The 26,654-nt window shown below is 40.7% G+C and overlaps 1 protein-coding gene across 2 annotated transcripts; it reads right to left on the bottom strand.

The window, feature by feature from the left end:
• Positions 1 to 1,937: 1,937 nt before the first annotated feature.
• sh3gl1b (SH3-domain GRB2-like 1b) lies at positions 1,938 to 25,743 on the bottom strand. 2 transcript variants are annotated; one of them, XM_080431405.1, is made up of 10 exons: positions 25,491 to 25,743; positions 19,622 to 19,690; positions 15,730 to 15,802; positions 15,131 to 15,274; positions 14,375 to 14,508; positions 9,658 to 9,816; positions 8,958 to 9,061; positions 8,553 to 8,686; positions 8,336 to 8,386; positions 1,938 to 6,711 (listed from the first exon to the last, which is right to left on the bottom strand). In XM_080431405.1, exons 1-10 carry the CDS (start codon positions 25,533 to 25,535, stop codon positions 6,518 to 6,520), a joined length of 1,107 nt encoding a protein of 368 aa, XP_080287531.1. In that variant the 5' UTR covers positions 25,536 to 25,743; the 3' UTR covers positions 1,938 to 6,517. The 2 variants fall into 2 exon arrangements, with proteins under 2 accessions (XP_080287531.1, XP_080287532.1); XM_080431406.1 differs by lacking the exon at positions 8,336 to 8,386.
• Between the last annotated feature and the right edge of the window lie 911 nt (positions 25,744 to 26,654).

The raw sequence follows: 26,654 nt of genomic DNA, 5'->3' as shown, positions 1-26,654 counted from the left end.
ATCGTTGGCCCGGTCGCTGCGAAACTGTGCACACACACTCCCTGGATGCCAATTCAGAACCTCTGCCCCAAATATTTTACATTGCCCTGTTATAGCGCCACCAGGAGGCCGATTTGTGCAAAATATCTTTTTTTATATTAGTCCTACAGATTTTATCCAAACATCACGCAAATCAGTACAAAGTATCTCTGTAGTCATGTGATCAACACAGATCTGTCTGATTTTCCATATTCCATCCTGATTGGCTAAGGTTGGCTTCCAAAATTTGCAGAACTGGTCCATTTTGAACTAAATGCCTCAAATCACAGCTTGCAGCTTGCGATTTCCGTGAAATTTCACACGCATATTGGATGACTGACCAGATTTCACACGATCTGGTCAGTCATCCAATATTGCCTTTCGACTTCCCCCTGAACTTGAAGATCACTTACACGTACTAAGAACACACATGTAAACATACGAAAGAGGGATCAAACCCAGGAGTGGGCGAGGTTGTTTGACTTAAGAGTGGAGTGATACAGAGATACTAGTCGAGAGAGATCAACACTAATGAATGTAGCCAAAAATGTACAAAACATGAACCACTTGAAACCTAGCGCCACTATTCTGGGGCAAACATACAGTTAAAAAAGCTGATCTACAGACAATTTTCCAATCAGCCTCATGGTGGCGCTATAAAAGGCCAAATTGCACTTTTAACTGTAACTAAACCGATCTGCGTGAAACTTTGCACGCATACTCCCTTGAGGCCAAGGAAAAACGGACTATCAGATTATTGCATGGGTCCAGAGATCATGTGTACCGATTTTTGTGAAATTTGGACATAATATATGGGAGGAGGAGCTAAAAGTGTGTTTTGAAGAAAATTCAAAATGGCAGAAAATCTATCCTGACGCATCCAAAATTTAATTTTACGACCTACGGTTTAATAGGCCAAAACGTAAAGGGGGCTGTTATAGCGCCACCATGTGGCCGATTAGTGTAATTATTTTCTTTTTAAATTTCGGACTAAATTATGAACCTCCCCTCCAAATTTGGTAACTCTAGCTCTTACGGTTTCTGAGAAAAAAATACTTGAATTTGAGTTTGTGAGTTTGTGATTTCTGGCATTTTTGGTAAAACGGTTCCCTCCCTCTAACTTTGGAAGCCATTTACGGACGAACGGTAAGGACTATCAAAATGCCGTTTGGATATGTTTATCGCATGGGCCCAGAGATCATGTGTACCGATTTTTGACATAGGAAATTTGGACAAAATTTGTGGGAGGAGGAGCTAAAAGTGTGTTTTGAACAAAATTCAAAATGGCGGAAAATCTATCCTGACACAAATGCATCATGACCCAAGGAATCTAGGGGAAAAAATATTTTTATTTTACGACCTACGGTTCAAGAGTTTTAGGCCAAAACGTAAAGTGGGCTGTTATAGCGCCACCATGAGGCCGACTGGTGTAATTATTATTTAAATAATTTTGGACTAAATCATGAACCACCCCTCCAAGTCTTGAAATTCTAGCCCTTACGGTTTCTGAGAAATAAATACTTGAATGGGAGTTTTTTCATTTTCCCATGAAAGTGGATGGGGAAGTTTAATGCACTAATAAATCAATATCAATTAAAATATGTAACCAATCTCTTAGCAAAATACAAGCACACGATTCCCGGTGAAGCCGGTCATTTTGACATATGGCACTAAATTGGGAAAAATAAACTGTGGGAGGAGATGCGGTTGAAAATAAACTGCTAGGGCCTCTGGAGGATAACAATAGTCTGGTTGCCCTGTTAGGGCAACCACACTAATAAAATATTAAGGTTAAACTTGTGTATGTCAATGACATAACTGACTATGATGAACGCATTTGATCTCAACAGTATTTTACTGTACAGTGGAAATAACATCCACATTGCATTGCACATTGTCTATCAAATACTACAACACAATACAAATTTTCTTGTTTATTTATTTAAAGGAGGAAAATGGGGGGTGGGGGGCATGAGGCAAGTACAAATGTTTTCATAATACATGACAAAGTATTGTGGTTAAATTCTGTCTTTGTGACATACTAGAATGGAAAAAGAAAACTTAAACTAAGACAAACATTTACAAGGTATCATATAGGACTACATGCAAAGTTCAATTTAAAAAATTTGTAAGGTCTTGTATATAAAAAATAATAATACTATAGAGTGCCAGAATTATGTTTTTATTGTTGCCTTTCAAAATATTATTCTAGCACTCTAAAAAGATTAAACAGATATATAACCCTTTAAAAGAAATCATAGGGCCAGTTTTCTGAACATGGATTGAAACTAATTCTAGTTTAAATACTTTTTGAGATCTGTCGATCAACCTTTCTTAGACTAACAATAGGCTGCTCAATCCATGGCCAGGAAACAGCCTGTAGTGTCACAAAAGGCGCATAGTGGTACACATGCATCTATGTCTGTGACACAGCAAAGTGTCAATGGCTAGAAATAAACAGGACAAAAATGAAAGAATTTCATGACCATTTGATAAGTAGCTAGGTTATTTTGGTTGTTGTATTAGTCCACTTGACCTCCTTCCTTTCCCAAAGGCACTGAAACAAATCTAGCGAGGACAATGTGTGATCTGGTCAGTCATCCAATATTGCCTTTCGACTTCCCCCTGAACTTGAAGATCACTTACACGTACTAAGAACACACATGTAAACATACGAAAGAGGGATCAAACCCAGGAGTGGGCGAGGTTGTTTGACTTAAGAGTGGAGTGATACAGAGATACTAGTCGAGAGAGATCAACACTAATGAATGTAGCCAAAAATGTACAAAACATGAACCACTTGAAACCTAGCGCCACTATTCTGGGGCAAACATACAGTTAAAAAAGCTGATCTACAGGCTCACAATACATCGCCAAGTGTTGTGAGCTTGTAGACTGTGGTTATTTTCACATAACGTCTCTGTCAGGCAGAAACCTCATCATGTCCAAAACTGTCACGTCTCAGGATCCAAATTAAAAAAATAGCAAAAGTAGCAGATCAACAAGCAAGGTTTTCGAGCTTGTGGACCTGCTGCTTTTGAGTGATGCTGAAGTATGATCAAGTAGAGCGCTCGGGTGGTGCAATGGTAAAGTCCCTGCCCCCCCACCACGGAGGTTGTGGGTTCGAATCCACCGTGGTGCATCCGGCTTTGTCGAGCGTCTACAGACACGAACACAATTGTGTTCGTGTTCGGGGGAGGGAAGCCGGGCGGGGAGGAGGAGGGTGATAATGTCCATTGCACGTACTCCTACGGGCTGGGGCGGCACTTGTCAGCGGGGAGTGTTGGGCGGGAGGAGTAGGACGAAGACTTATACTGTACGTCGCCCCGGTAGGGGCTCCTCACTGGCAGGCGTTTTCTAACAAAAGTTAGAATATGGAGATAAGGTTTCTGCCCGACAGCAACAATAAGATATTTAGTATAGAAAAACATAAAGGGGTTTTAGTATGAAGGGGACTCCGGTCAACTAAGTATAGGATTTAAGTGGTTAAGTGCAGAGACAGAGCACGTTGCATGTAATGGAAGAGTATCACTGAGGCCTAAAAACCTCCACAATTATGACAGCTCCACGGACAGCTATATAACATCTGGTGAGCCGAATAGCAGTGATAAATATTTGGTAAGCAGACACTTTTCAAATTAAAACAAATTGGAGAACAGCTTGTAACATGTAGTGTTCCTTTTTCCCTTTACGTCCTCCCTTACAATCCCAGTCCTTTCCCTCATACACTGTATGCTGGATTAGACTCCATCCGCAGGTTTGGACCACAGCTACATAAAAAATTAAAAAACCCTTTTTTCTGGACAGCTGATATACTTTCTACCAACATCCGAACGGAAATGATTTTTCCAACCATCGTCCATAGACAGAATCACAGAGTGAGAGAAAACTGCGAGATGATTCCACTGCAATGCAGAGACCAGAGTTTCACATTTTTCAAAACCACGAGGACAGTTTAAAGAACAGTGTGACAGAAACTTAAGACGCTGCCAGCAGCGTTTTTGTCCATTCAGGCACTGCATGGAGTAAACAGGCGCTTAAAGAGAGAGAAAAACAGGTGAGGGGCTTCAATAAGGCTGGGTGGAAGCAAAGGCTCAACCTCAGCACCCAAGATAAACAGGCCCTGGATTCATATGGCTATTTGACAGACTCTGAATGACAGTTCATAAACCATAACAGGCCTTAATGCAGCACTGGCCTATAATGACATATGATTATATTGCATTTAATAAGGACCTCTTGGCTCCGTCTCCTCAATGGAACCGATAAGCAAACAATTGCTTAATAACAGGACTGAATCATTGTGCTTTACATGGAACTAAACAAAAGGTGAGCCACCAGGGGAAAAAAAGGAGATGAATTAAAGAGTATGTGAAAACAAAGACGTGCAACGTTTACGCATTTAAACTTTGGGTATGTGTGTAACAGTGGGGGTATAGGTCTATCACACATGCAGGCATGAATCTCAATTGTAGACCAAGGTGCAAATACAACATTTGCTCACATATTCTGTATGTGGCACTACACTAAAAACAATTGTACAAATGTTGAGACAAACATAAATGAAATACTGAGACAATGTATAAAGGCGTAGTACGTTTTTCCAGAACAAATCGAGTTCTTCTGACCACTGGACAGTGAGAGCTGCACAGTGTATTATATTATTGTAGCACTGGATAGTGGATAACTACTGTTAAAATGAGCCTTGAAAATGTGTCAGACTTAAAAAAGAAAACTAAAAAACATATCCACAAAGAATAAGCAATTGCCTTTTGTCTGAATTACCGTTTGAGGTAAATAAAAAAAAAGCTCATTATAATGCACCTTATTTTTTTTGTAGATCAAACCACTTTTAACTACATTTATTTGCTCATGCATAACTAGTTGTTTTTTTCCCACCCTAGTATGATTCTTGGTGAGGCCAGCAGGTGGCATCAAAAGAGGAGCTCCAGTCTTCAATAACAGAAATCAATGCTGTGATTTCATTTTGGAAATATATTGCATTTGCCTTTGAAATAAAAATGGTTATCAGTCAACTTAAGAGTACAATGAGGTTTATGTTGGCTTGTCCAGACGCAGAGAACCTACCCTTAGTTGGCAAACAACTGGACCTTTAAATAGGTTTCAGTTTTCTAACTTACTGTATGTCCCAGTTAACCTGGCGGAATAATGTATTTGATTTACAACCAATCAATATGTATCTGTATGGCAGCGGCTCTCACGCCACTTTCTCTACTGCTGTGTACGTAAATATATAAGTACAGTAGGTCGAAGTGGTTTATTGTTGGTATCTGCTGAGCAACGAGGGCGATTATCCTCCTTACAAGGCACTAGACAAGGGAGATGGATTGCTAAGGTGAAGCGGCACACCTACTGTCAGCTTCCAGTACTTAACGCACGCCTGAGTTACCCAAGCTTTACTACTCATATGCTGAGTAATCGGTATTGAAACCAGAACCTACCCGGCCAATAAATTGGACTGTTCATGTATAAGAATGGGACTGGCTTCATTATCTTGCATTTTTGGTGTATATAACAGAGCACTTAAATGTGCGGATTTCTTCTGGATTGACTCATTGACTCGTTTGAACTAGACGCACAGACTTGGGTTTGACATCGGACATAACATGCGTTTGAAAATACAAATGAAGTTCCATTTACAACCACGAAATGGTCTACTATGTGCTCCACTTAATTTTGATGATCACTTAATTTTGGTGGTTTTGTTGTCTTCTTTCGTGACTTCTGTCTTTGTTGGGTAGCTAGGTAGAGAGCGCAATAATAAATAAAGACTATTTCATCCGCTGGCCCTGGCATCAGGCGCTTCTGTAACCATGATTGACAATTTCTTGACTTCACCGAACCTGCGCAAAGTCGTGAAAGACGGCAAAAGATGATAGGCCGGCGTCATAATTTGTTGTATTGCTAGTCTCCAGACCAAGACACGTCTTGAATTTATGGCACTATAATTGCATAATCTGACATAGTGACGAAAATAAAGACCAAAGTATTGTGTCGTCTGATCTCGAGCATGTTTCACTGGAATCGTTATAACCAAGTTTGAATTCTTTTAAATTCTCTCGATTATTATGATTACAGTACTTGTAGGAAACATTTCTAAATGTTTACAGCATTATATAAGTTATACATATATCGGTAAATATGTATCTGAATCTATTATTACATGTAAACGGCATTTTGTTTCAGTCCAGTCTAGGACATTGAAACCCTTGACGTGGGGGTGGGGTGATATAAAAATTTCCTTTTCTGACGTGGAATGTGAAAATCCACCATCATCTTTCAAAAGTCCAAATAAAAAAAGTGCGAGTCTGTGGTGGTGGTGATGATGATGATGATGTTGGGTACCGAAGATGAAAATGACCTTTCTATGATCCATCCCTGGCTTCTCTTTGTGCCCCTCCCTAACTTGATCAATCTCTCTCTCCTCTTCCCTCTATCTGTCCTATACTCCAACTCTCGCTCTACTCGCAGCGCTCCTTTAGTGTGGCAGAGCGACAATGACCTCCACATAGTTGAGGGGGAAGAATCCCGATTGGCCGTGCAGCATTCCTTCGTACCAGTTCTCGTCGATCTGATTGGTCAGGGTGATGATGTCGCCCTCACGGAAGCCCAGCTCTCCCTCGTTCTCCGGGTCAAAGTCGTATAGCGCCTTACAGCTCGGCTGCTCGGGGGCTGTGGGAGAAACGGGAGTCAGGAAAAGATGGGTAAAGAAAAGAAAAGAGGTTCTCTTAACATTAAGCATCTGTGATATTTTAGATTTCTTTGGCTATTAAAAAATAGCTCATTGTGCGAGTAGCGAGTGCCGCGCTACGAGCTTGTAGATCTGCTATTTTTGAAAAATCTCGAAAATGTTTGAAAATATTTTTAAAGCGAACATTTGTAACTCAAATCTTTGATTCTGGGGGTCCCTGGAACAAAATATTTTGAGATGGGGGTTCGCGGCCAAATACATATAATTTTGGGGGTCCTTGACATGAAAAGGTTTGAGAACCACTTATATAGCAACATAGTTTTTTTCAAAAAACTAAACTGTAGAAGACATTTTGTAGAATCGGCCTCAGGTCTTAATGGGTTAAATATCCTTACAATCCCGGGCCCCTAATGGTGATCAAATAGTTATTGGGGAATTAGCCATAAGAAATTAAGTACTACTTCATTTCCTACTACAGAGCAAGATAGCAAAAACACAGTTATTTATTATGTACCAAAAATAATAATGGTACTTTGTTTCCTAGTAGTTTTACATGTACCAGAAAATTAAGCAGTACTTTCTATAAATTGCTTATGGGTACTTTCCTTACTATATCAGTATCTATTTTCCAGATAAATACCTGGTCATTAGGGGACCATAAAATAAAGGGTTAGTGACTGTCCCACTCCACGCCTTAAAAATATGGTGTTAATACATTACTTATGTACATAGGATATGTTAGTGAGTCACACTAGTGGGTGTGGTACATCCACCTCAACGCAGCTTAACGAGGTACAAGTTAATGAGTAATTAGCTGCAAAGGCATGCAAACACACATAAGCATAAAATCACAGCACACAGCATTTAATTTTTTGGTAACCAGAAACAATGTCAACACCTGACCCCAAGTTTCTCTTTCACTTGTCTCCCTTTCTAGCCATCATTCTCACTAACCTCTCTCTCTGTGTGTGTGACCTCAGATAGCTCACGATAGCTCACAGAGAGAGTAGGGCTCCATCTACAGATATACCAGCCTTTCAGTATCCCAACAATTTACTCATTGTATCAGTTGTACAACACAAGCTGTTTTGCCTCTCGGTAGCCTGGAAATGGAGGGGGCCTATGTTGGCCAAGTTAACGCACAATCTTACCACTATCCCTTCACTCTCAACCCACATATAAAAACCCAGATTACTGGGAATGTGTCTACCAATAAAGTCCAAAACAAAGTCCAGTATTGCCGAAACTGTGCACTTGGAATGTCAACGTTGAATTCTGGGTGAAAAGTAATACGTCTGTAAACTGCTGCATTTAGCTCACATCGAGCTGAACTTTGCCACTTTGTGTCACAGACACTTTGTGTCAAGATAGTAGCGTGCCAGCAGCTACCGTTTTTACAGGAAATACATGATATGTAGCATCAAATATTTCTGGTCTTTAAAGCACACGACTAACTATTAGTAAAACAAGTCTCCTACATCCAGCACTTCACACCTGTGACTTGTTCATCAGCACACCGTGTGCCATGCAACAAAGCAGCAGCACGCGAGTGTGCGTGTACACACACACACACACACACACGCACACACACACACTCTGACTCACGCAATATGGGCTTCTTAAAGGACAATCTGCTGTAGTGGAACGATGGTTCTTCTGATGATGTCACAGGAAAACATGAGTACGGTCAGATGTAGAGGGGGCAGTCTGATGACTCTCTCTCTCTCTCTCTCTCTCTTTCTCTCTCTCTCTCTCACAAATATGTATGTTGCACCAGTATTAAATGGGGAAAAAAGCGTATGGGTACGGCAGAGGTTCTTACCAGAGTTACGCGAGGGTGGTGGGGCAACCGACGTTGTATAGCCACCATTCGATTGGTCGTTTTCTCCATAGTCAAAGATAGGTTTAGGTTTGGGTGTGTATTCACGTCGTGGCCGAGACTGGGCCTCAGTCATCCTAAAAACACACGGAACAAAGTCAGTCAATATGTTTTTTTTGTTTTTGTTTTTTTGTTATTGTTTTTTTGTTATGCAAGTGAAATTTCAGTTTACGGATACAGAAGTATGTAAAATGCACAACATCACGATTTGAGCCTCATTCTAAAATATCACAAAGGTTTAAAGGAACCATTCATTCCCCATCAAATACTGTTGTACCAATGTAACTTCAGCCACCCCAAGCAGAACACATGGCAAAGTTTATGAGGGTGTATGACTCATTTTAGTACCTGTCCCTGAGTTTGTCAGAGAGCTCCTCCAAGACCTGGACGGCCTGTTTGTGGTACTGCAGCTGGGACTCTACAAGAGACGACAGCTGGCTCACCTGCTCTATCTGGACACACACACACACACACACACACACACACACACACATGTGTCTACGTGTCACCTTGCAGCACTTACAATGTGGCGTGTGAATACACAGTATTTCATTCTGGTTAATAAATAACCCAACTAACAGTGTGAGCATAGTGTTTACACAAACCTCACCCCACCGCAGCTGTGCTTCGGACTAGCTTTTGCAAATGTACAGAAGGAACACAATGATTCATCATCAGTAGTGACGCGTTAATCTAATGTAGCAAATATATCCGAGTGGGTCCTTTAAGTTTGATACATAAGGGATAACTTCAACACATGACAGGAGCAGTGGAACAGAAATGATCTTAGCCTCCAGGTGGCAGTAGAGGCCCCATCTAAGTCAATTAACTGATTCTCTGTTACTGAAGTTGACACCTGGACAATAACACAGACAAGTACAATATAATAAACAGATAAATCAGCTATATGCTATGAACTTCTTTCTTTACTTAAATGTACAGTATAAGGCTCCACACACACACACACACACACACACCTCTATAAATACACACCAACTATAAAGTGCATGTGAGCCCATAATGTCCCCTCACATAAACAAGTACATACATCAGTCTCCAGTAGGTTGTACATGCTGGTCTCCGCCACCTCCTTCGACTCGTGGAACTTCTCCAAGGCCTGTTTGAGCTCCTCATCTGGAATCTTGCCCTGGCGCTTCTTCTTGTAGTCGTAGTCCAGGCGACGGCCTTCCAGCTTCTTCAAGTGGTGCTGAGAAAAGAGGCCGCAGCTTTGTTTTTGTTTTCATATGAATTTAATCTTGGGGCTAAATAAAGTCTTAATATGTCTTATATTGCCTTAAATCGATATGACACTTTCGTCGAGGTTTGAGTTGTGCATAGTTACCTGGTCATAATACTTAATACATCACGACGAGGTAACTACACAACCCAAACCTCTACCAAAGTGTCACTGCGCTTTAAGTTGAACATTTGATTGAACTTCAAGTATGACCTATTGGCTCCGTTTTGTTTTCTTAAATTATAATGTAAACTGCATGTCCTTCATCCTATAAAGCAGTTTTTCTTTTCAATGAAACAAAAAAGGTATGACCTACAGCATGGGTTCCCAAACTTTGTAGGCATTACAAGGCATTTAGTTTGACTCAGTTCCACAGATAAATATTGTGAAAATAGCCAAACTACAAGCTCTTATAGCGTTGTGAGTTTGTTTTGAGCTTGTAGTTGTAGCTATTTTCACAATATTTGCGTCTTTCTTATGTAATATTTGACAATTTGGTATTACAAAGGTTTTAAAAGTCATTAAATTGTAACTTTTGAAGTGCAGATACTCTGTATACACTTATACTGTATGTTGGTTTGTTTACTGTTGAGTCAGAAAACAATGTTGCTCATTAAACTAATCACCTGAGGACCCCCCAAAATAATTTGGGGACCCCCAGTTTTGGAACCACTGCCCTACAGCATAACTCCTCCCTTCAATGGTCATTAAAAATGTCTCTCTCTCTGTGGCTAAAACCTTCACAAGAAGGGACCGCACACTCCTCTGGTATGATTTTGCACAAAGCGTTTCGCTTCCTCAGGTGATTAGTTTCGCTTCCTCACCTGAGGAGGCGGAAGCGAAACGCGTTGTGCAAAATAAAAAGCAAAATCATACCAGAGGAGTGTGGTGTGTGGTCCCTTCTTGTGAAGGTTTTCACCTTTTAGCCACACAGCCACACAGCCACACAGCCACACACACACACACACACACACACACACACACACACACACACACACACACACACACACACACACACACACACACACACACACACACACACACACACACACACACACACACACACACACAGTTTTCCCCTTTTAGCTTCATAAATAGCTCATATATATACACACACACAGTTGGCATTTCGCATAGCAAAACTACAATACAACAGAAAGACATCAAAACAAGGATGAAAAAAACGCCCCCTGCCCGAACCCAGGAATGACACAAGGATCCTCATCAATCATAACACAAAATAAAGAATATACAGTCTGAAAATAACAGGTACACAAAACGAGAAATATGGGAACACTCCACAATATTCCAATCAGTAGACTCACTCTAGCCATCCTTGCCTGGTTCAAATAGGAGGAATCTAGGCTTCTGGCAAAGGGAAAGATTTCATACAAGAGCTCCAAATATGCCCCACGTACTGTATGTTGCAGCTTTCCATCTAACATTATACAGGATCTTCTCTGGATTACAATATGATGTAATGTAATCTAGCTAACAAATATTTTTGGGAAGGAGTGTTTTCGGATTTCCAGTTTAACAGCTTTTTTCCCCCTACTTGTGCTGGCAAGTAATATAATATACTTATTATGGTGACACACATTTAGGCATGTCAACATCACCCAGAAACTGAATTCTGGGGTTGACAGGCCATTTTGGACTCTATAATATCTTAAATGATGGGTACAATGAACTTCATTGCCATTTTTATGGACATTGCTTACGTAGTCGTCTATCCTACTATAAATGTGCATGTTACGTGCTAGGGGCAAACCTAAGGCGCAACAAATAAGTGGACTCCCTCCTTTCCAGTCCCCAAACACAGCCAGTCAACAACAGGTTAAAATCCAAGTCAGTCATTTATTGACAAGTTGAATCTCTAGCCGTCTGTGGGTTAGTTCGTCTGTAGTTCACGCATCTCTAGAGCCGTCCGACCGACGCCTTCAAACTCAGCGCGAGCATCGGCAACACCGATATCTTGTGCAAATTTTAGCCTAATGCTGGCACTAGAGAAAATGCTATGGAGGCACCTAAATTAGTACTTTAGTACTTTTAGGAGTACCTTTTGAGTTGTTTGGGTTCAAAGTGTTGGACGGACAGAATGACAAAGACACCCTTTAGCAGGGCTAAAAAGATAAATCATTCAAATCGTTGTCATTAAGAATCGTTCCTTGTTAGACATTGGTGACTTGTTAGTAGTGCTGCACGATTAATCGAAAAAAGATCGTGATCTCGATTCAGACACCTATGCGATCTCGATTTTAAATTATGACGATTTTTTTTTCAATAAAAAAAAAAAAAGAAAATCTTTTTTTTTCTTTTTCCTGAGAATCGTGATCTCAATTCTTATGGAGGAAAATCGTGATTCACATTTGAGCAAGAATCGTGCCGCACTACTTGTTAGATATTCTCAAAAGAACCATCTTTACAGATGGTTACATCTTTACGTACAGCCTTCTTCACCATAACAGCGGCATATTATTTCAGGCTGCAGCCAACATTATGGAAACAAGTCAGTTCCTTATTCAGCAGCCACAAGGTTGCTTATCTATACCATCTATTATCCATGACAGTTTGGCAGTGACCTGGGAGGACCTAGGAAAATACTATTTCCAGTTTCTTTAGTTTGTTGACAATGCAATGATTCAGCAAGTCTGTCTGTGTATATGTAAAAGGTTGCATAAGTGCATACATTGCATAATAACCTTCCAGGTTATTTGGGGTTTTCAATGAATTGGGTCCCAGGACAGTGAGGTCACGCATGTGGTCATTTGAATGGGTCCCAGGGAAATTTGAAGGGGTCACAATACAATTAGTTTAACTTTACTTGTGTTTGATGTTATATCGTTCTAATGTTATGAATAACCGGGCAGATTAAATTAATCACGTCATTTGAATCGCAGGGAATGCGCTGCTGTTTTTCAAGTTATGAACAATGCAAGTCGGGAACCATGCAAGTTGGTGAATACATGTTCACCTGTTTGTGCAATACTCCTAGTTGATGTAGTTGTTGTACTTGTTGTTTGACATGTCTGTATCTTACATAATGGGATTTTATGTTACATACATGGGATGGTTTGAGCGTTTTAGTGACATTTAGTGACATAAATATGACGTCAGTAACACCACGATTACAACGCTATGTACAGTATATATCCATATTTGATTTGCTGCTTCGATGTTTTTTTTAGATGGAGAGGAGTACAAACATAGGACAAAAAGAAATTAATGCTTGGAATTCACACGGCATGCTTATTAACACATTGCGTGCCAATCGCGTAGATCTACGCAAACCAAAATAATTGCGCAGCGTGCCAGTCGCGTAGATCTACGCGAAGTGGTCTTTTTTTTTTACTTCACAGGTTCACATTTCATTGTAGGCCTCTCTCGCAGTGACACATTTCATTGTAGCACACCCGGAAACGGAAATATCCGTATCCGGAGATTTTCGTTCCCACCGCCTCCGCTCTAAAGCTCCCACTAATCCTCCATTTTCTCGTTGTTTTTCTCCTCGCTGATCGCTGTTTAACATAAACCGCGACAACTTCAAAATGGCCGATCGCCGATCGAAACAGTCTTCTCTGGGCAACTCACACAGCTACCCTGTGTGTCTACAAACAGTTGAACGCGCGATTTTGAAAAGGTATTTAGCGAGGTCTGTGGCGACAATAAATCGCTGGCACTGGTGAGTACATTATGATATTAAACTCTGGCGTGGAATGTGTTAATGTGTATTTTGTTTGAGAGTCTTTCCACGTATATCATTTGCAATTCCACCCGAGAACACATACTCGATTACCTTCCACTGACGGCAATTTCCTGTTAGGTCTTGCTTTGCCATGACTGTAAATAAGACCCAGGGTCAATCTTTGTAGCAGGGTTAGCAAATCGGGTGAACTTTGTATTTTTGCTCTGGATGAAAACACACAAACATTGCCATTTTCTAAGCAATTGTTTATATAGATAGAGGTATTAAAACAATGCAAACACTGTGGGCACCGGCTTCCCTGAAATGTCAGGGACGCTTTGCAGCAAATTTGTGCCGTATCGCTCGGGCTGTCAGTAAGCCAACGGGTTGGGTTGGCCAATCAGAGAAGCCGATGCATACGGTCTCTCCAAACACACATTATCAGACATCGGTACACAGATACAGATTACTGTCCAATTGTTTGGTGCAATTTGGGTCTAATTTGGTGGCACTCATTTGTTTTAGTGCCACCTCTGGTTCATATGAGACACGGACGCCAAGTTTGAGACTGTTTGGTCAGACGCTTTCCGAGTTACGCCGACCGGCAGACAAAGGTTTTGTGAATTAATAGAAAGATAGTAAGATATCGCACAACCGTGTAGTATAAATTAGCCATACCACTGTGGTTTCATGAGATGATACAGTGATTGTTTAGATTCAAGGTGGGGTTATACAAACAGCCTAGGACCCTGTTGCTACAGCCCCTTCATTAACTGTGTAATATAAAAGGTCAAGATCTAAGGAACCTCCCCAGACTCAAAAAGAGCTTAGTCTATGAAATACCTGTATCTCTCTGAGGTCCTTGTCACAGAAGCCTTGTAATGGATCAATAAAGTTCTGTTTGACGTCGATGTCTAGAGAGTCTTTGACCTCTGCTAATCTCTTCATGGCCTCTCCTCCGTCTACTAGAGCTCCGCCTGGAACACAAGTGGAGACGGGAAGATTAATGCTTCTGTTAAGTCAACAGATCAAGTCCCACAAGACTATACAGTGCATATAACCACTCCCACACATGTATACACGCAGTCACGCACACACACACACACACAACAGTGGTACAGCCGTGGAGGCCTACCAGAGTCAAACAACTGGAAAATAAGAGTCAAAAAGGCTTTTTATGGGCACATGGTGAAATGGCCTAATGCAATCTATCACACACAACCAGTAAACATCACAAGTAAACCACAGAGAGACAAGCACACCCCGACATGCTCCAAACCCATACTGACAACCCCCTAGCATTCTTAGGCCAGGAATTAACTACCCCAACCGACATTACATGTATAACTACATCCACAAGGGTGTACACACACACACACACACACACACACACACACACACACACACACACACACACACACACACACACACACACACACACACACACACACACACACACACACACACACACACACACACACACACACACACACACACACACACACACACACACACACACACACGTCAAGTTGTCAGTCTCAATCTTTTGATTCATCAGTCTCATATAGTTCTCAACATGAACACGAAAATATAACCTACCAAAACAATTATCTTCTCCAAGATCCCGTCCATATTTGCTCATGCATTCTCCCAGCAGGCCCTCCGCCTGGGGGTAGCCTGGATTCTTCACCTGACCACGGATCTTAGACATGGTGTTCAACATTGACAGCTTCGCCCGCGATGCTACGTATCCCAAAGGAGAGGGAGAGATAAGAGGACAGGGAAAAGACAGGAGATGAGTTAAGGAAGGGTAACATCAAGTCAAGTCACATTTATTTATATAGCACATTTCATACGACAAGCACAGATTCAAAGTGCTTTTAAAAAAAAATAAGACAGAAAATAAAAATAAAGACAAGAATGACACAAATGAACACAATTACATATAATTAACATGTAAGAATGAATTAATAAAATAAAAGAAAGTTTAAAAAAATAACTACACACTCCGAACCTAGCTGAAAGCTTGTGAGAATAGGTAGGTTTCATCAAGCTAACATATAGGTTTTCTATCTGGGATAGATATGTCAATTTCAGCACTGCACAACAAGAGATCTCCACGTAAAATGTTAGAATGTAATCTGAATCCATTGTAAAAAATAAAATAAGATAAAAAAGTAAAAGGGTCATACTCTCACCTGGATTGGGTTGAAGGTATTCCGATGTTTTGGAGATAATCTCCACCACTGCTTTGCTAGTCACATCTACTTTCTATAAAACACAGGCAGGGAGAGCATACAAATCATTAAAGGGACACTTCACCCCAAAAAAACGTTTCTTTTTTTTTTTTTTTTTTTTTATCCCGCGATTTTTGTAACCCATTTTTTTCACCCGGTGCCAATTTCCTAAGTGATCCTGGGCACTACACCAGCCCTACACCAGTATTACACCTGTCACCCCACAGTAGGGAGGCCAGGGCCGAGCTCATGCTTCCTTCAGGCATGAGAGCCAACTGACCTTCTTGTCACCTGACAGGGGGGAGTTTCCCTGGTTGGACGTAGCGCGTGGAAGGAACACGTTATTCCAACCAGTTCCCTTCCCCTCCATCAGGCGCCCCGGCTGTCATGGGGGAGGCGGTATAGTGACCAGGATTACTACATGTTTTTGTGAGGGTATTAACTACCCTAGGAGACACGGGGAGAACATGCAAACTCCACACAGAGTAGGCCCTTTCGCCAACCCCACCTAGGGTATGGGCGCTGATGACGCGGAGGAGAAGACACGCCCCCAGTGCCCACAGCGTCCCCGGCGGGAATCGAACCCAGGACCTTCTAGCTGTGAGGCGACAGCGCTACCGACTGCGCCACCGTGCCCCCAAAAAAACGTTGTTTCAATGGATTAGTCACCACATGGAGACTTGAATTCATGGATATTTTTTAGTTTTTGTCTCATTCCTAAGACAATAATTTGATGACCAGCGGACCGGTAGGCAGCGGTTCCGGTAGGAGACACAACGACTCGTTGTGTCTCCTACCGGAACCGCTGCCGGTCATCAAATTATTGTCTTAGGAATGAGACAAAAAACTAAAGAAATATCCATGAATTCAAGTCAAAGTTTTTTTTGGGTGAAGTGTCCCTTTAAGGGCGCAATACTAGAGGTCTTCCACCAGGCCCTGGAACGATGAGGCCCGAGGCTATTGACAGATTTCAGGACTATTTTCATTTTCATGTTAGAACTACCAAGTTAACAAAACAAGCCTTATAATAGCTTGGCCAATTATCTTTATCTAGCTCATCAACAGATGACGATGTACTTGGACAAGTTTGTGTTGCACTGCTAAACAGATTATCGTTAATACCTGTAAACTATTTAGGCCTTTAGCAGACGCTCTTAATCCAGAGCGATTTACAGTAAGCACGGTAAACACGAGGTAATACATCAAATGCATAGAGATAGTAATCTAGGATAATAGGTAAACCAAGAACCTATCATCAGTCTAAACAGTATAGTATAAATATAATAATAATAATAATCTGTACATTGAAACTATACAAACTATCGGATGCCAGGTAAACAAATTAACCTGGCATCTGTCTAAATAACATGCTAAGTATCGAAATTACATTTTAACCTTTGCATAAGCCTGCAAGGTCGTCAAGGCTAGGGCAAGTGCTACGGCAAGTGCTACGGACTAAGGTGGAGTCTGAAGAGGTGAGTATTCAGATTACGGCGGAAGATTGGGAGTGAGTCTGCAGTTCTAACTTCTAATTGCAATGGGGAGTTTGTTCCACAGTTTGGGAGCCAGAAGGGAGAAGAGTCTGGGACGTGTGGAGCGCTGTCCCGGATGTTTTAGGGAAGGTTCAGACAGCTTCCCTGTGTTAGCTGGTCTGAGTGAGCGGGAGGGGTTGGAGGGTTGTATCAGGCTTTGAAGATATGGGGGTGCCATACCTTTGGTTGCTTTGTAGGCCAGCATCAGTGTTTTGTACTCTGTGCGGGCAGTAACTAGGAACTAATGGAAGGAGCGGAGAAGGGGGGAGACATGTGAACATTTTGACTAGTTGAAGACCAAGCGTGCTGCGGCATTCTGGATCATTTGGAGGGGCTTAAGTGCACATGCTGGGAGGCCAGTAAGGAGCTAGTTACAGTAGTCAAGTTTTGATATGACGGAGCTGGGCTAAATAAAGTAGTTGATCAATGAATTTACCATTTTATGCAGTCCCTCAGTACACCATAGTCATCATACTAAGCTATATACATGTAGGTCTATTGTGTAAGGCACTTTTGGAGTACTGTTGTGTTAAAGGAGAGAGCCAGACCAAAATACATGTGGATTGTATCTGCCTATAATCAGTCACCAACATACCTGATACAGTTGACTTTTTTCATAGAAGCCCCTGTTCTCCATTCTGTAGACCCCTCCCACAGCAAGAATGGAGCCTAGAGCATAAAGCTAATTCGGCAATTTTCGTCGCTCCAAACTTAATTTTCTTTTCACGAATCATCTCCATGTAGAGTCCTGGCACTCACACATGCACCGTTTGTCACTCATGAGCTGCCGTTCCTACAGAACGGCTCTGATGCGTGAACTCTCACGTCTCGCGAGATTTCGCATGGAGCGCTCCCCCTCCCCTCATAACTGACTAACAGTGCATGTGTGAGTGCCAGGACACTACATGGAGACAATTCGTGGAAAGAAAAAAAAAATTCGATCGACGAAAATAGCCGAATTAGTTTTATGCTCTAGGCTCCATTTTAGCTGTGGGAGGAGTCTGCAGAATGGAGAACAAAAAAAGTAAACTGCATCAGGTATGTTGGTGACTGATTATAGGCAGATACAATCCACATGTATTTTGGTCTGGCTCTCTCCTTTAATACATTCCTGAACCTTTTACCTCCCTGCAGTGCCAACTCACCAGATCACCATAGCCTTGATGTTCAGGGGACCTCATCATTTACACAATAAGCACTGGCTTTGTGGGGAAGATTTCATTTTTTAATTGGTTCTAAAAACACTGCTGTTTTTTCCCCACAATTCAAACATGCAATACATAATATGACGTATGCAATCCTGGCTAGGATGGAAAATACTCAGGGCGTGGGCCAGAATCGGGCCTGAATGTCTAGGGTCAGTGCGAGGCTAGGGCCTACATTTTAGGCCTGTGCAGAGTCGGACCTCAACACAACAGGGTTAACAGAATTTCATTTACCTTTACTGTAGCTGACACTCTCATAGAGCAACTGCAGGACATGCTTTAAACTTAACAAGCATCCAACATTAGGGTGCACAGGGTCAAATCTAAATTTAAATATGCTTGTGATTAGAGAGATTCATTAACCTTTACATCTGGTATTAATGTGTCTTGCATGAGGATTGTGTGCCAATAATGATATAAGCAGGTTAACTAACATTTACCTGGCATTAAAATGCGTCCCTGGTATAGACATTTGAATGTGATTAACTCTTTCCCACTCAAAATGCTGATTTCTGCACTTGTCATTTCTTCAAGAAAGGCAAACACTTTACATAATCTTTTGTGTATTATGCTGCTGTTGTTGCACAGTGTTGCAGGCATGCCGCGCGAACATTTCACTGCTTGTACCTGTACTAGAGGTCCAGGCGCCGCATGTACTTTTTTCATGTTCCACACTACATACCGACATGGTTAGGTTACCATGTACTCGCTTGACATGAGAACGCCCTGTCTGCAAGCTGAGACAGAGACACTGTAAATAACACATTTTGAGCATTGTACCATGTTTATATGCTCTTTAACTTAAACTTAAACTTTAAGTTAAAGTGAATTTTACTTTAAAATTTGGACTATGTATTTTACTGGTGCTTCGCCACCTAGTATTGTTGCACTGACAGGACCACATTGGAAATATTTCATTATACTTGTGTGTTATTCTGGGTATGATTTATATATTGTGTTTGTACTTGTTGTTATGTTATTATAGGCTTTTTTTTTTTTTTTTTAAGTGTGACTCAATATGAGCTTGTAGATTGGCTATTTTCGCTATTGTCAGACAACAAAGTACAGTATATAGAGCTAAAGTGGTTAAATACCAAAGGAAGACTCATGTCTTACCCGTTCCAAGTCTTTGAAGTCTTCATCTAGTTTAGTTCCCTCTGCACCTCCTACTTTTTCACTCACCATCTGCGGGGGGTGTGAGGAACAGAGTCAAGAGATAGAGAAGGCAGGAGCAATTATCAAATTATATATCTGTTCAGAAGATATTGATCTGAGCTACATTGCTAGGTGGCAACCGCGAACAAGCCTAAGCTTGTCCTTTCATTTACACATGACTACTTCATAATGACTTTCAAATTTGCTCAGTATGTGGATAACAACTTTAGCCTAAGCCCTTCAATCCCTTCTTCTCCGTGTGTGTGTGTGTGTGTAGTCTGTGTACCAGCCTTATGGTTTGCTTTCGAGTTTACACTTCTGTCACACACTAGTTGGAAACTTATATATATTTCACTCGTCTTTAGCAACAATAGCTGTATAGTGATAGATGCACACACAGACAGAACATAAATAACACATGAAGTGTTACGCAACCCATTTTCTGTTTGCACTTTTCAGGACGTATCAAAAAGAATGTTGAACTAGCTTACTCTATTTCTTCCATGATCCCTTTCTGGAAGCTTTGGCTTCAACGAAAACAATAATCCAAAACTGACATCTACCAAAGTATTTTAATTGAAACCATATGCATTGCCATGTGGGATCAGGCCGTGTGATTTTTTGCTCACATGCAGAGTAAGCAACAGCCAACTAGCTCAGTAGGCTGCCCTTCCCAAAAGAAAAACACCACCCCCCCACCCCAAAAGGAAAAAAGAACACTTGTTGGTTTTAAAAACAAAAGTGAAAGTTTAAAGATTCATATTGATTGACTCAGCAAACTTGGGTGTGACTGTATATAGTTAGTAGTACATTTCTAATTCCCACAATTCTGGCTTGCAGAGAGCCTAGGGTCCAACACCCCCCAGTGGTGGGGATGTTTTCATACAAGAAAGGGGTTAAATAAGGCTTTCTGTTTTACAAGATCGTTTGTGGCCAATACATCCAGAGCTTTGTTCCTTGTTGTTGTATATACCATCCTGTGAGGAGAGCAGAGGTTCTAAATTGAGTTATGGAAATGAGGACAACAGTAACAGCGGGCTGCGCGCACAAAGGAACGCTTCTACAGCACAGCAACACAAACTCTGCTGGCAAGTCAGTCAGTGCCAAGGCACCACCACATTTAGCCCACGCTGCACTCTCAAGACTTCCCATGCACCCAGGCCAGAACCGGTCAGTGGTCACGTCTCACACAAGACCACAGTTTCTGATGTTCTGGGCTGTATAATGTCATGTAGCTTGAATCTTGAGTTGCTGTATCCATATGCCACACAAGTCAATCACTTTAGCTCTCACTAGGTGCAAAAGAGCAGAGAAAGCATCCATCTCCACAAGCACAGCATGATCTGTAACATTTCTAAATCAAACACTGTGTTGACAATGTAGCTCTTTAAAATCAGAACAAGTCATAACTAACTCTGAAATTAACCTGATCTAGAACACATTATAAAAACCCTCCTCATCTGCATGAGTAAAAGGTACATGAGCTGGATGTCAAATGTTACATAAAGACTCTTAAAGCACACATCTATTAATATTATCCATTTATATTATTTTTAGAATCATCTCATGATGCAAGTCATGCAACCCCTGGAGACGTCCACACGCCACATGGTGAGCGTGTGCCCCAGTTCAGGAATAGTAGCTGTGTGGTCTATGAGCTGACTCGAAGTTTTGTTCAATGGTCTATTAGGCTATCTTCAGGTTCTAGTGGTGAATTCCTGTGGAATTCACCACTGATAGGGACCCTGAGGGAGTTTGAGGTACACACAGAGTGACTCAGCACTCAGCCTACATGTTATTCCCCATTATTAAAGTCAGAGGAGCAAGTTAAACTTCTAGTTCATAGTGCTGCTATTTACCAAAATGACTCCCTGGTACAACAAAGAAGTAGGCTGATGGCTGTTTTATACAAAAGTAACATGCTCCCAAATGAAAGATGTTTTGAACCATTCACATGATCCATTATTTTTACTAGTGGACACTGTCGACATTCACAGGCACGTCTAAGTATAAAACAGTCTAAGGGTACGATCACACCTGCACACTAGTTGCAGGCTGATAAATGTAGGCTGCTTTATGCAGCCAGCACAGCCTAAAAAACGGAGTATCTTGCAGCGCCTTCTGTCTTGACGTTTGGACAGAAGGGGAAAAGCAGCAACTGTCTCAAGCATTTATCTGCTTCAAATATACATTTTCTCCATTGGAGGCGCACTAGCGCATAGAACGCATACATTCAAGGTGTGTGCAAAACACGGAAAGTTGCGCAAGTTCAACAAAACTCTCCGTTCCCATTGAAAACCATTGCAAAAAAACGGCCACATAGGCAGAATCAAAGTTTGGTGTGACCCTACCATAAAAGAATTGTACTTGAAAGGAATTTGGCCTAAACTGTGATATTTAAATGTGTTATGTTGCTACGTTAGAAGTATGCCAATTTAAATCAACAAGCCAAAGTCTGGTGTTAAAAAGATATTCTCTTAGGATGCAGCAGCAGCAGAATATTTGATCCATTGAGCCTTGAAAAAGTACTCATACACACATACATAATATGAAAATACGTGGCCAGAAAGAGGAAGTGACTGTGTGAAAATATAGATGCCACTCGTCCCAATTGTCATATGAAAATCAGATGGTGAGCAGAACAAGTTCCAGGATAACCATGTGACAACCATTCCGTTATCGCTGCCACCCCACACAAAACAACATTTGCCTGCTAGGAGCAGCTGCAGCATACGTTAGGCATAAGTATCAAGAGGCACTATTCATTATGACTCGGTTGCTCAACCTTTGAGTTGAAGGGAGATGTTTTTACTAATGTTCAGAGAGAAATAAATATATACCAGACAGATAATAAAGTTCTGTTTGGAATTCTCAGTGGGAAAATACGTCACGTCATAAGCTGGCTATGAGATACAAACAAGGTCATATATTACGAAGTCTCAGAGTTATGAGAAAGACATTTTCCAGTGAAAAGAGGGTGACTGTAATCTTACAGAGAAGGTCATGAGTCATGACATGACAGTGATTCTGCTGCCTCTATGACAATATTGAATATACAAATCTTCCCAGTAGATTCTTTGTGACCAGCAGTATATAAACAGCCATTAAAAATAAAACCGAAGCCCCAAACTGGGTTAAAAGACGGCATGGCAAACATAATGATGTGGAGAGGTTCTTAACCTGTGGGTTGAGGGTCCCTCCAGGGATTAATTCGATCAGATTGTAAAATTAAAAATTAAAAAAACCCTACACAGTAGTATAGGGTACACTGTGATATACCAAATGTTTTCCATGATAAATTAATTTCTACTGTAAAAGTTCACAAAGAGCAGCCTCTGCACTTCCCCTACATATTATTCAAAGGGGAAATAGGTTACATGTGGAGGCGGCAGAGACCATCCTGGACTAACCTTTAGAGCTACAAATGATCTCTGTGTCGACTGTCTCCTAAGGGCTGAGTGAGAAGCCTCTCATAGTGTAAACATCCATTTCCTCTAGCTAGCATATCTGGTACAGCTGGGGCTGTGGTTTTATGACTGTTTGTTGTTGGTGGTACAGATTTTCTATGAAAAAACATTTACTGGCATTTGATAGCTGATGTGACAAGAATTCACTGGCAAAACAAACAAAAAGGGAACAAGTGACAAGGCAAGGTGACAGAAGGGATGTGCGGGATGCAGAACACAGATATCCACTTTCTCCAGCCAACTTCCTGCATTCCTGGTAGAAAACATGCGAAATAAGCAGCAGCAGGACATGTGAAACTAATTCCTGTAACGTCTACCCACTGCACATGCTCATGCATTGGCTAGGCCCCGTCACAACTATTACATAATCGCCTATGTGTTAATAAAGTTTATTCTGATCGCAATTAATTGAGATAATCGATTTTATTTTGCATAATGGTCATAATCGTATAATAACCATGTTAGAAAACAGCAGATGTCTGAAAATAGCAGATCTACACACTGACAATGCGTCATAATGCAACACGTTGTGAGATTGTAGATCTGCTATGTATTTTTTTGAAAGTACAAAGTTATACAATATGTCTGTTATTTCTTTGTATATTTAAATGATTTGTCATATAGCTGCTCTGTGGAATTTTTGTTTACGAAGACTAAAAGCCAAACAGAAATGTTATTTTTTATTTATATGTTCCACTGTTCAATGCCAAAAACAAAATTAAATAGTTAATCACAATTATTTATATGACAATTACTCGTCAAGTAAAATGTCATTATCGTGACAGCATTAAAATATTCTGCACCACTGTGTACACACAATACTCTAAATAAGGACTCTAATGAATAGGAGTGCCTGGTAGAGAGATAGCTATCATATTCCTTTAGTGTGTGAAGTTGCTATTGACTCTCACCGAACCCTGGCACACAGAGTAACTGCATTGCAGTCCCAATTAGGTGAGAGCACTCTCTCCATCCATCTCCTTCACTGCAATGCTTGAGCTCAACTCACCGGCTCTCACAAATGCTGTGGTCCTTCACACACACAAACATATACATCTTCACTGCAATTTCAAGATTCTCACAGTCGCAATTGAAACCAAAGTGCTGATTGTCTCTCCAATGACAGCTTCTCCATCTCGTTTTTATCTCCCTGACCAACAGGGAGCTGAGCCCATTCCTGACAGGAAACTGGGGCAGTAACCAAATGTCTTTCCTGCTGAGATCAGCAGGGACAGGAAGAAAGAGACTGTTTTTAATCATCAGTGCCCATGACTGAAAGTCATCAAGGCTTATAAAGTGAAAATATATTTAAAAAAAACATGCAACACATTCATACAAATTAAACTATTAAAGAGTTTTCTGTGTAAAAATCCATAAAGTCAATGTCATGACTTCCTAAAACAGGTCTCTGACTTTTGTTTAATCAATGTTCCAGGTCTTCATTTAATTGGCTAATGGCTATCAAATGAAAAAACAAAATAAAACAATAACAAACGACAAAACCATACAAAACCAATAAACTAACAAGGGAAAACAAAGGGGAAAAAAACGACTCATAAACTGGGTCAAAGAGAGATCTAGCCCTTTAATTGTTACCTAGTGGAAAAGTTAATTGCCAACAAATTCCCATAACATTTCCAAAAAATGCCAGTTTTTGAGAACTCAAATCAGGTCAATCACACAAAGTTCCTGCATTTTGCATTAAGGTGTGAACGATGTGATGCATTAACAAGCATAAACTGCTATAGGGCTGAGTGTCAAGGTAAAACTATCAGATCATTACAATCAAAAAGATTATTTACAAAGTTACAATGTCGAGCGACACAAATGTCGTTTCCAACTGAATAACGTATCGACGCGCATCACGTCGACAATGTTTCAGTTGAACAAACGTCACATTTTGATGAACATATAGTGATTTGTGTTGTGCAATAAGGCGCGTTCCTAAAGGTAACGGCACGACTGACACCAGACAACTGGTTCATCCTAAAGGTTAGTTCACTGCGATAATGTTTCCGACAGATGTTTTTCCAAAGTTTGGGCCAAAATAGCTCAAATACATGTCACTTTCTACATCAATCAATGTAGCTTTGGATATAATATAACCTCATATAACATACCGACCGTAAACAGTTACTGTTGGACAGCTCTGATAAAGTCATAATTAGACAGAGCATAATATAAAAAGAGGCGCAGAGAGTTAGCAGGGTATCTAGTTTACTGCTAAACTTATGTTGATTCTCACCATTAAAGTAAAAGAAAAAGCCATTAGCTAGAGAGCTAGCGCTAGCCTATGTTGCTAATGTGGTGCTAGCTGGGCTAACAGTTTTTACTGAGAGTGTAGGAAAGTTTTTTTTGCAAACCTGGCTAGCTTTATAAAACTGCTTCTTGAAGCCCGCTACAGACATCTTGAAGCCAGGGACTTGTACTCTTCCACAACCAGAACGCAAAACAATGCGTAGAAACGCTAAATAAACGCGACTACTTCGCTATTTTATTCAGCTAAGAAAAACAGTCAGTGCCGAGAAATAGTTGAGAAATCATAGAGCCGCACTCCCTCTCAGTGTGTAGGTCTGAGACACGACTGTTAAACCGACCACGTCTACGCTCAGGGGTTCCACTAGCTCACTGCTGCCCAGAACGGAGCAATGCATTTGGAGCGATGGAAGGAGTACTCACATTTTTTTTTTACTTGAGTAAAAGTTTCAATACTGCAATGTAGAAATACTTTAAGACTTTTTATTTTTTACAAGTGAATGTCCAGAATAAAAAATGTACTTGAGTAAAAGTACAAAAGTATTGGTGGCAAAGTGTACTTAAAAGTAGAAAATTATGCAGAATGTCCCATTTCACAAGTTTACAAATATGTAAAATGTATTAAAATATTTTTTAAATAGCAGATCTACAAGCTCACAATGCGTCGCATCAAGAGGCATTGTGAGCTTGTAGATCTGCTATTTTCAAATGGCCGAAATGTAGGTAATGCATGTTTTGTAATAATAATCAGAATCTACAAAATAACTAGTAACTCAAGTTTTCAATAATAATTACAATAATTGTAGTCGAGTCAAAAGTACAACATTGCCCCTGAGATGTAGTGGAGTAGAAGTAAAAGTATTGAAATTTGTAAATACTGAAGAAAGTAAAGAATACCTCAAAATCGGACTAAAGTAGGCTACAGTACTTTAGTAAATGTACTTAGTTACTTTACACCACTGCTAACTGTAAAGTTACCTCCTGCGAAAACAACTCCCATCACCACCACACAAACACGATGGAGTAAATCCACATGTTATACAGCTCAATATTCAAAAAGTTAATGAACACCGCCTCCTGGCGGATAATGTGGGCATTCACCCATATAAACACTGTTCCTACAGTAAATGATGATTAAGCACTGTGTGTTACTCAGATAATACACTGCTTACCACAGGGTGGCTATGTTCCAGTAACACTGATCCTGCTTATCTTCAGGGACTGAAATAATGAACCTACAGACTCTAGTCTAAACTAAACCAGGACACATT

The sequence above is a fragment of the Gymnoscopelus braueri genome (assembly GCF_963280865.1).
Source record: "Gymnoscopelus braueri genome assembly, chromosome: 6".
NCBI classification, from domain to species: Eukaryota; Metazoa; Chordata; class Actinopteri; order Myctophiformes; family Myctophidae; genus Gymnoscopelus; species Gymnoscopelus braueri.
This window is presented reverse-complemented; position numbering and strand designations above follow the sequence as displayed.